This window comes from Microchirus variegatus (genome assembly GCF_963457635.1).
Source record: "Microchirus variegatus genome assembly, chromosome: 8".
Lineage (NCBI taxonomy): Eukaryota > Metazoa > Chordata > Actinopteri > Pleuronectiformes > Soleidae > Microchirus > Microchirus variegatus.
In genome coordinates, this window is record NC_139809.1 from 12169091 (window position 1) to 12180883 (window position 11793).

The 11793-nt window shown below is 41.3% G+C and overlaps 1 protein-coding gene across 1 annotated transcript; it reads right to left on the bottom strand.

Moving 5' to 3' along the window:
- Positions 1 to 352: 352 nt before the first annotated feature.
- LOC310930796 (paired box protein Pax-6-like) lies at positions 353 to 11438 on the bottom strand (the record flags this gene model as incomplete). Its single annotated transcript, XM_083893842.1, has 10 exons — positions 11402 to 11438; positions 6188 to 6318; positions 4340 to 4555; positions 3788 to 3979; positions 2379 to 2529; positions 2177 to 2259; positions 1894 to 2047; positions 1346 to 1455; positions 527 to 668; positions 353 to 435 (listed from the first exon to the last, which is right to left on the bottom strand). The coding sequence occupies exons 1-10, from the start codon at positions 11412 to 11414 to the stop codon at positions 353 to 355; spliced, it is 1275 nt and encodes a 424-aa protein (XP_083749968.1). The 5' UTR covers positions 11415 to 11438.
- Between the last annotated feature and the right edge of the window lie 355 nt (positions 11439 to 11793).

An 11793-nucleotide genomic window follows, 5' to 3' on the forward strand; every position in this document is an offset into this window, starting at 1 on the left:
CGACTGAGCGGCAGCAGGTTAGATGACAGGGAACGGGGGGGAGGCTCAGTTGTAGCTGAACTTGTAAAGTTTAAAGTAGTCGTAACGTCTCTCAACGTCTGGAGGGAGGGCTCAAACCCAGCCTCTGTCCTGCGTTGTCTCCAGAAGTTGATTGGAAAATTGTCTTTGCAAACATCAACAAGATTCTTTACAATTCATTTGCTGTGGTGCAGTTGGTTTTCATTCCATGATGGGTCTCTTTTTTTTTAAACTGTGAACTGGATATTGAGCGCACGTTAACTGCCCGCGCAGTCCGGCATTCGCTGCTGTCGATCACTGCAGGCCAAAGCGATGGTTGACGGAGATGCCGTCACTACAGGCGTGGCCAGTACTGTGACATGTCCGCTTCGTTTCCCGGAACTTGGACTGGAACTGAGACGCCGGGGGAAATCAGACCTGTTTAGAAAGAAGAGAACACAAGAGTCTATTCATTTCTGCCGTATCTTATCGTAGTACGTATTTAGGGTATATGTAGAGCACTGTGTACCTGTTGACGATGTTGCAGACGATGTCATTGACTGGCTGTTGAGGTGCGGCTGCATGTGTGGAGGAGTATATGTGTCGTAGCTTCTTCCATTTACAGCCGAACTGGTGGGCAGCATGCAGGAATAGGAGGTCTGGCTTGATGCCTGGAAAGATCGACATGAAAAGATCAATTTTTAAAAACAGCTAATCACATAAATAACAATTCAATAATGAAATACTGGTGTGAAAAAAACGTCCTGTAGATATTTGTGGTTGCTTGTCCTGAGAGCAGTACGATAAATTCTTTAAAAAGACATCATTCTAGGTGACCACAATTGTTACCGCCTCCTAAATGTTGAGATTATTCCTTCAAATTTGCAGGCAACTCACTTTGATTACTAATTTTGCACAGTAAAGGTTGCGGTCGTTGAGCCATATAAAAGTATATGAAGTATGTTAAGGCTGATTTCACTGCCACGGCTGACTGAAAATGGGCGCACAGGAGCTTTAAAGGGCAATTTCTCTGTCACAGCCCACAGACGTATGTTGGATGGGTCCAAATATCGCAGCACATTATCTCTTAGACATTATACGTTACTGTCTGGCGGACAACATTTTCTTATAACACTGTACACAAAACAAAACACATCAACACATGTTTGATGTCACACGGGTCTTAAATGGTGGTCTGATGATATCTGGATGTCTTACTTTGCCCCAACTTCTTTTAAACCATGTTACTACGATGATACGTCTGAACAAATGTAATCTGAGATGAAATATGTAATTGAGACAGGGATTGCGTTCGTTGTGTGCCGTTCTGTTTTGAATAATTACTTACTTGCATTGGCAGACTAGCAGCCATACTGAAGCTGGGCATGGCTGGTATGCTGTAGCCGTTGGACAGAACTGGATCTGGCCGTCCCAACACAGATCCAGATGAGAAAGAGACTGGAGAGACAGAGTATGACAGTGAGTATGAGAGTGAGAAAAGACTCACTGTGAAGTCAGCAAGGCAGATAAAGCAATCAGACAGAGAGAACTAGGGTCCAGGTCACTTTCAACCAGAAGACATGAGCAATAAAAGCGATTCCAATTCCATCTCCATATTGGTTTTTTCATTGATGAGGAGACTGAGACTGCCTTGGGTCATCAGTTGCAAATGAAGACAGTATCTGTGCTCAGATGCACTCTGAAAACTTCAACCTGTTGCTAAAACACAACAATCACCTACAATCACAACATGACCCTAACCCTAACCCTAACCCTAATGGAAATAACAAATGGAAAACACTTTTTTTTTCAGTAAAGATAATTCCTGAAAAAAGACCTGTTCACACATTGGTGGATGAACCAAATCCAGCTTTGTCAAATGTGCGTGCTCATCACTACCTGGTGCTGTCGGCTGTGGAAGCGGCTGGTAAACACTGGTGTTGAAGCTGCTGCTGATGGGGATGTGGCTGGAGGAGCTGGACACCTGGCGACGTTGGTTTCTCAGCTTCTCCTCTCTTCTCCACTTGGCTCGTCTGTTGGAAAACCAAACCTAGACACACAACGGGACAGACAAAAAAAGACACAGACACACAGTTGTTATTCAAGGTAAAGGTATTCTTTTCAGTCTCCCTCCAAAAGGTCCTCTTGTCAAATTTCTGCACTAACTACAAGGACCTACCTGTATTCTTGCCTCTGGGAGGTCTATTTTGTTGGCAAGGCGTTCTCGGGCAAACACATCTGGATAGTGGGTCCGTTCAAATTCTGGAGGAAAAAAAAGAATAAATACAGTTGGTTTACATCAGGGCAATGAGCATTCCCAGTACTTTTTGTAAGGTTTTTTGCTAGACGATGTCCTGGCGGACAGTAGAAGCGCAAGATACCTTTCTCCAGGGCGTCTATCTGGTCCTGCGTGAAAGACGTTCTGTTTCTTTGTAGTTTCCTCTTCAGCTGGAGTCTCATCTGAGTCTCCTCCGAGTCTTCGCCATTGGAACCAACTGATATGGTGCTCTCTCCTCCCTCTGCCTGTGGACACTCTGGAGGGACGAAAAAGAAGGAGGTGTGAACGATTAACAAGGGTTTACAGATATTTGCTTGATTCAGAAAGCAAAAGGACACATTATATGACTTGTATTCTTTACACACGCCTTGTTTTTTATATTTCGCTGCTTTGAAAGACGAGAAGCTTTTCGTTAAGTGAGACTGTGTCGCTGTAAGAACCGCGAAGTCGTGCAGGTGCAGTATCCGCAACAACAACTGAAGCGATGGTTGCAGGACCTACGATTTACTTAAGCGAGCCGTGATCGGACAATGCCGTATACGTAATATTTAAATCCGTGCAATTAAAGCAAGAGTTAATGAAGAGGGAAGATACAGGGCATTTCACAGTGGAGCTCTCCAAACATGTGATCTCTGAACAGACGAGAGCTTGACTCCCGCTCCCTGTGGAACTTATGTTATTTGTGGTGCTAGCCTAATTATTCATTATCCCCAGCAGACAGAGCCTGCAAAACAGAATGAAGCCATTGCTCAGTGTCACAGTCAGTCAGGCAGAAAGAGACACAAATGAGAGCAGACGCCCTCCTCCTCCTCCTCCTCCTCATCCTCCTCCTCCCCGATACACATTCACACACACACACACACACACACACACCCACACACACACACACACACACACACACACACATGCGAGCACAAACATGCTGTGGACTGATGGGGAGGCAGCAGCCGTGGTAGTATGGCATGACTTTGTTTCACTGTCGTTAATCCCAGGGTGGTGGAGGAGGAGCAGCAGCAGCATATGAGCTCGCCACAGAGCAAATGGGGCCCTCGGCCGCAAACGCAGGAAGGGAAAGGAAAGGAAAGAGAGCTCTGGATGCTCAATATTCACTACTTCATTTTGGCCGTTTAGAGGAACCCTGCAGTCAATATGAGTGTTGTTGTAGTCGGATCATCAGAGGAGGTAGTCAGTACATTTGCATGATGATAGAAAACGCATCTCATTATCATTAATAATCAAACTAAAACTGGAATTTTAAAACACACGTTAACGTCAGATTCAAACTGGCCGAGATGCTCTGCACATGCTCTACAGTTCCAGTGCCCGAAGAACCCGGTACACAAGAAAAAGAAAGCAGCGACAAAAAATATGGAAAAAAATCCAGAGCGGTGCATTTTTGGACTGATGAGGAGACAGAATATAATCCGCTGTCAGCAAGTGAATGGACGGCAGAATATAGAGCGAAACATTCTCACAAAAACTAAACGGCACAGTCAAAGTGCACGGAAACACGCTGAGTGTCTTACCAGTTGCAGTGAGCGTTGTCCCAGCATACCAGCCCGAGCGTCCCCCCCACGTGGTTTGTCCATTCAGCATTTTGAGTTTGTCAAACATCCCTTCGGCTCCTACTGTGCCCATTTGCTGCTTGTCGTTGGACAGGTTTCTGAGCACACGGTTTATTGAGGAAACCTGGAAACAAGAAAAGAACAGCGCGTCAACCCACTGTCTACCTTCACCACGTCGTTTAACAGAAACGAGACCTTCTACTCGCGCTGGGCAACGTGGAAGGTCTTTATGAAGGAGTTACACCTGTCGTGTTCACATCTCAGCCTATTCTATGAGTTAATAGACTGGCTGCCACCACGACATGTTCAACCACATGATGTGGAAGTGTTGAAGGACAGACTGCAGCTTCCTAACAGCACAACTGGAGCGTCTGTGAGTCACTTAGCCAAGGTTCAGTGGCCTTAGGCAAGCTGTGCGTGATAAATCCTCCCAGATAATAAACTGTATGGTACCAACAGAGCCCCTGCTGTTGGTAAAGTGTATAAAAAGGTTTCTTACGCTTGGTATATTGTCGTTGGTGCAGACTCCTTCTGCCAGCAGTCGATCTCTGATCTCCCAAGCGAAAATGGACGGACACTCTCTCTTATACTGAGCGATCTTCCCCACCACCTCTGGGGTGGCCACTCTGGGTTTACTCCCTCCAATGGCTCGAGGGCGTATTGAGCCGGTCTCGTAATACCGGCCCAGGATCTTACTCACGCAGCCGTTAGACACCTGTACACATTATATACACACATGTTAGATCAGCCATTCCCCAAAGACTCAGTCACAGATTTGCACAACCTTTTATGTGCATATGTTTTAACTAACATGCAGAAAATTAAGTTGTAATTACATTACTAAACATCTCTTAGAAATGATTCATTTCCTAATTCAAAGTGACATTATGCATTATAGATAAATCAGTTGCTACTTTAAGGACACATTTAAGGACAAAGTGCGTTCCCATAGAGGAAGTTTCGGTAATTACTGTTTTAGATTGCTCTGAATAATTATCATGGCAATTATCAAAGTCTGTTTTTCCTGTCTTGGCTGAAGACCAATTCATAGCGTGACACCAGTTGTCATCCTCCCATCTCCAATATAGATGTGTGGACCTTATGTGGACAGAAGTGGGCAGCCTATTATTTTGTTCCAGGTATAGAAAAAACATATTGGAAAGAAAGAGAATGACGTGGGATCAGAAACGCCCTCCATGAAACACCCAGACAGATGCAGACCCTCGTGTTATTATTATTATTATAAATGGAACTGCAGATGTGTGTGTGTGTGTGTGTGTGTGTGTGTGCATGAGTGAAAGGCATAGACAACTCTCTGCAGCTCCCTGACGCCTTAATACTTTATAATACTTTCACATTTGCCAGATTTTTAAAAGAAAATGTAATGCTTTAGGCTGCATTAGTGTTGCTACTCACAAATCATGACGTGGTAGAGGTAATATGAAATATGTTAATGTTGAACCAGAATATAATTACTTCATTCAAGTATGATGCCTTGTAAAATCATACATTGTCAGGATTCTGTTTTCATCGTTTGTAATTCACCTGCTCCTCACTTCCTGTTCCTGTTCCCGCCATTTACCGGACCTTCAGGACTTCCTGTCCCTCTCGTTTTCACCGAGTCAACCTGTACATACTCCAACGTTCAGCATGTTACTGCCACATTGTCTTAATTCCTCTATGATGGATTGCTCTCTGAAGTATTTGTCCATGAATCTTTCAACCTGGTTTGTATTTTTGCCTTGTCCTTGACTGATTTGTTGGTGTGGTTTGGACTGTCCACTGAAACTGTTATAAACTGCCATTTGGACCATTTGGACTTTTTGACTGTTTTGCCTCTTGAGTAGATGTAAATGTAGGCCATAAGAAACGCACGTCTAAGGTTTGCTTTGGTCTGTTTTCGTGTTGATTTTAAACTTTTATTAATTCTTTTTAAATCCCTCAATGGTATGACTCCTCTGTATCTTTCTGAGCTCCACCAACCAGAGCCTTAAGGTCTTCTGACCAACTGCTGCTGGAGGTTCCTCACACCAGATTTAAGTCTAGAGGTGTTCAGGCCTTTGACGCGGCTTCCCCCAGACTCTGGAACAGTCTCTCCCTCTAGGGACTTTTAAATCCTCCATTAAAACCCACTTCTTCTGCCTGGCTAACAATTGTATTGTATTTATTCTCATACATATTTTTCAATGGAACCAGTGCCCCCTTCTGTGCAGCACTTTGGTCGACTCGTTTCGTTTTAAAGGTGCTCAAGAGATAAAGTTTGAGTTGAGTTGCGTTTGTATTTTGTGTTTCTCTGCATGTCCTATAATCTAAAACACCATTCTGCAAAAACCAGAGGCGACTTTACCTGCAGAATTCTGGATATGTCGCAGGGTCGAGCGCCACTGTGCGCGAGCTCGACGATCTTCTGCCTGGTAGAATCAGGTAATGGTCTCCCGTTCACAAACACACCGCCCAGCTGGTTTACTCCACTGTGACCTACACACACACACACAAAAAAAATGAAGCAAAGAAGCTGAGTGGTGATGACGACGAGGGATCAGTACAAATAAACATCCACACTGATCAGGCACATGCATGAGAAGAGGAGGGAGTGAAGAACATCTGAAGCCTTTCAAATCAAAGGTTTCCTTCATGTGTGTCTTCAGAATAAGAATCAGAATCCTTTTATTAATTGATTAATTTTTGTTCCAGATGCTCCGTGCAAAGTGGGTAAAAGAAAACAGTATTGCTGCTATATGAGAATATGCAATTTTGTACGCCTTTTTATTATGTGAAATCCTTAAAGTTTATGTCAAAGAAATCTATTAACGACAATAAAAAAATAGTTTAGGGTTATAATTTACCATGCTATAGCATCGATTTAATAGTTTTAGGTCATAGGGATTTCTTATTTCTGAATATGGCCAGCATTATAGACAGTGAGTATTGGCTGTATTTGGTTTAATTTCAATAAAAACAAATGTTAATATGAAACATGAGCCAACATGTGACATGTTTTTTTTTTAATTACATCCTATATTACTATACCTTTATATTCTCATATATTACTTCAGTAAAAAGCAAAAAAAACAAAAACGGTTGTGTATTCTTCTTACGTACATTCTTTCATTAATTTATTGCGTTCTTTATATATAATTATTAAAATTATTATATATTTTTTTTTTATTCAATTACATCATTTACATATATGTCACATGCTCTGACAGCCACAGAGAGGACGTGTGACCTAAGAGCAGTGATTTAAATGATTGACTCAGGGTCTTTCAGTCATCTAAGCTCCTGACAGACAGACACCGGAACAGCAAAGTGTTCCCGGTTTTTTTTTTTTAAACACATGTTGGAACCACATTTCAGCAAGATAAATACTGTAAGTGGAAATAATCACGCTGCGGCTGCTGATGGTATAAACAAAAAAAAAAAATGCTCTGATCAAAGCGCTGTGGAGCTCTGACACTTTCCCGTCATTGGCAGCAGACTGTGTTCTGACACTGTGCAGGTTAAGTAGGGATTTACACTGAATCAATTGTCTATTGTCTCTTAATGGCTCTGTGGGGGGAAAGCATATTGCACATTTATAAACCTCTCCACAGGACATTAATAAATCATACAAATGCATGTACACACACACACACACACACACACACACACACACACACACACACACACACACACACACACACACACACACACACACAGCGAGTGAGTGAGGGAGGGAGAGAGAGTGAAGGGACCACAGCAAATTTGAAAAACAATAAGGTGTCCATGTTTTGGTTTTCCCCACAAAGATGTAACATAATATTTAGCAGGTACATTTTGAATTAAATATGAATTTATGATTGTGTTTCCTCATATTGTGATAATTGCCGTCACGTCACCTGCCCTCAAAACATTAGAGCTCACTAAAAACAGAACATTTTCATCAGTAAGTGAATCCGTTTATGTATTTTTTTTTAAAGCAGCAACCGACTTTTGTTAAGACTTTTTCCTGAGAACTAGTGTTGTGTTGAGTCAAAACCAGCGCCCTGTTTTTCGAATACTATCTTTTCGCTGTTTTTCCACAAAAAAAAAAGTGCTCTGGTGAGCAAGAGAACGTTACAAATGTAAATGTTTGTCCCCCTAATGTGATAATGAAGCTTATTTGGTTTAATGTCCTGTCGCCCCCCCTCTAAGTTCAAGAAATGATGGTATGCACATCATTATTGTTCATCACTATGCAGATGATACTCTGCACTTTATAATAAACCTACAGTTTAGAATTGTGCGACTATATATTTCAATATATACAGTGCTTATTAGACCACCCACCATCCAATGTAAGGTTTACGCCACAAGCTTTTTCATCAAAATTATATTTTTAATGATAAAATATTGTGATTATTGTTATCTGTGGATTTTCAGATGGATTGTTTTACACAAAAAACTGTAAAAAAATGGTAACTTGTGTGATATTTACTTTACTTTTAGCAATTCAGCTAAAATCTGGGGTATAAAAAGATGAAATTAGTTTGTTATTTACCAAACATTTAAGTTTTTATTACAGGCGGTCGAATAAATGTATTTATATATCGTAAATATGTCACAGAACGACAATATTCTTTTATTCCACTTGGTGCAACCTTAATTTGGTCCTCACTGAGGGTAAGGCGTCATCCATTTCCTATGTATGTCTTTTATAATTGTTAATCAGTTCTTTAATTAGCGATTGGGGAAATAATTTCTGGGTTAATTAAAAAGGAAGGGCAGGCCATTCTCTGTGATACCATCATCACCCATTCATCTTTTTATACATATATATATATATATACATATATATCTCAACGAGGATTTACCCTACAATTCTTTGGACACTGGGATTAATTTAATTATAGGACGAGTCAGGGCCCTCCTGCAGAAGGTGCTGCTAACTTTGAGAGTGAATACTTTACTCTCTCCTGGCGCACGCTGTCTCACATCATGTTCACTTTGTGTTTTGGGCTCAATTGTTTTGCGGCAGAAATTGTTAATCACAGTGTCATTTCCCAGAGGAACACACCCAGGCTGTCCTCTGCTGACACACAATTAATAGACAGACATATGGAGTCAATTTGGCTGAGGTCCCTCTGTGACACACACACACACACACACACACACACACACACACACACACACACACACACACACACACACACACACACACACACACACACACACACACACACACACACACAGCAGGCAGGCAGGCAGGCCCTTGGGAACAGATCAGCAGCTTTCACTTTAAATCAGCTCATTCACACTGAGGCGTTCTTCAATTAATTTTCACTTTTTTACCATGTACTGTTACTATCAGCAGTCTTGCGACTCACACAACACGGAACGCCCGCGAAGTCCGAGCACTGCAAACAAAGTCTTGTGCGATCGGACGCCTCTGTCAGCAGAATCACGGCAGCCCTCTCAACCCCCCCACAGCACAGAGAACGAGCCTGAGACACTGACACTATATGGTTTTTTACTCTCCTGAACCAAAGTCAGAATTTTTACCTCGCAGGGACATGAGAGCTTCTCATAAACTTTTTTTTGGGGTATATTTGTCCATTAAAGGGCCAATTCACCCAAAAAATATATATATATTTATTTTGGGTGAAGTGGCCCTTTAATGTACAAATATACCAAAAAAATATACATTTTGTCTAATTTCCAGAGATAAATGTGTCAATCAATCATCAGACAGTGTATCTGAGATACAAGTCTAGTTCCCATGACAACAGAGGAAGTTGGAATTAAAAAAAACCCCCATAAAATTGACAAAAAGTTGATGTCAAAGTCACTTCCTGCTAAGAAAATAAAAGCCATACGCTGCTCTTTACTGTGTTTCGGTCAAATTAGTAAAAGATCTGAAAAATAAAATGAAAAAACAGGTACAAATTTAACTTAAATTTACCTATGGATGGGTGAAATTGCCAGTTTAACTGCATCCGAACTCATTAAATAACAAATTTGAAGTCAGCGATAGAAGCAAAGGCGCATCAACAACTCCCGATTGGGGAAATCGTTTCGTCATTTTTCTCAGTGGACTGAGCTGTGCGCTTACAGAGCAACACATACTTCATACTTTCCCCTGTGAAAAAACTCTATAACAACGAGATTAACGAGCAAAACACGACGCTTAACGTATTCGACATTCAAGCAGGACTTAAATGAGGTTTGAAATCCTCTAAATTACATTTACTTAAAAGACAAAAATCAATTACTAAGCATGTTAAGAGTGGACAAGCAGGCTAAAAATGCTAATTTTCTATTTTTGGACTTTGGTCTGTGAGAGTGAGCTACGTATATCAGAGCTATTATAGAGTGTCTCAAGGAGGTTCTTGGTGCAGGGGTTGTCGCACAGTAAGGTCAACAACTTGGTCTGGTGTAAGAGGGACAGGGACGTAGCAGAAGAAGGAGTTGCAGGACAAACGAAACGCAAGCAGAGACACACACACACACACACACACACACACACACACACACACACACACACACACACACACACACACACACACACACACACACACACACACACACACACAGAGAAAGTATAGTACACACACCTTCACTGCAGACGGCATGGACCTCTTGTCCCGCATTAAGAAAGAAGAAGTGAGGTGGAGTTCTTTGTCAGTTACACCCAAACAGGTACATTATTCTCATGCTCACGTTACATTTAAGGGGCCGTTGTGATTCTTAAAAGTGTGGTTGTAAAAGTGTGGCTGAGACATATTTGACCTTAGCAGGTACAGTCGTACGCCAGGAAATAAGAACTTTTATTTTGACATTATGGTTTAGTTGGAGTTGCTGAAGAACCGCTGCCTCCATACATGAGTTCAAATTTTTTATTTAGCGGTTTCTGCGTGTTTGAAATATCTTCTTCAGGTTTAACTTAGACACACTTAACTAAAAATATTTGGACCTTGGTGCAGGGGAGTGAGCAGTTTCAGAAAATGTCAGTTTCCCCTCAGTTAAAATCATGATGATGCCGCTGTTTTGGATTAAATGTGTTAATTTTTTATTTTTTTCCAGGTTTTTTATCCATAAAACTTGACAGAAAGATTAAAGATCAGTGTCGGGCTTTTATTTTCTTTGAAGGAAGTGACTTTGACGTCCCAACTTCCTCTGTTGTGTCTCAGATCCACTGTCTGATGATCAAATAACACATTTATCTCTGGAAATCAGTCAAAAATAAAACTGTATATTTTTTTGGGTGAAGTTGCCCTTTAACTTATCAGATGAACCTATTGCTAAGTGGCTTAAATCTGCGTGTCATGTCCCTGATTGCAGCTATGTCGTTGAAACTAAGGTAAGGGCTCAGTCAGCGTCAATACCTCGTACAACCACACTTCAAGAAACAGACGACTATCCCTTTAAACACACAAAAACAATTGCACATTTTAGCCCAAATTCCCATTCTGGTGTGGAAATAAATGAGAGGATGGTGAATTGGACTCAAACAAGAAAATAACATCTCAAAAACTAATTTGTATGACAGTGACATAATTCACACATATGACAATGATACAAATAGTTTGAGGTTGTAACTCACTGTTTTGCATCATGGATGCCACGCCAGTCTCCCAGCTCGTCTGACTCCTGTAATCTGCACAGAGGAGAAACACGTCATCAGACTTTTTCTTTACACACACGTGTGGAATTTAGCATAAATAGTGAAAGGAAAGTTGTTTTTTTCATCAAAGTAAATCATGTCGAGATGAAGAAAAAAACAAAAAAAAAAACCCACACCACCCCCTGACACTGTGAGTGGACACAGTGTCTGAATGCCATGCCACCCTGTGATTGGTTCATATGCTAATGTATGCTAATGTACATAAAGTTTAGAGCACAGAGCTCTCACACTCACACCAGCGCAGAAAGTGAACGTAACTGAATTCACTCTATAGATCTGAGTGTTTTCTTTCTCAGTGTTCTTTATGTTCA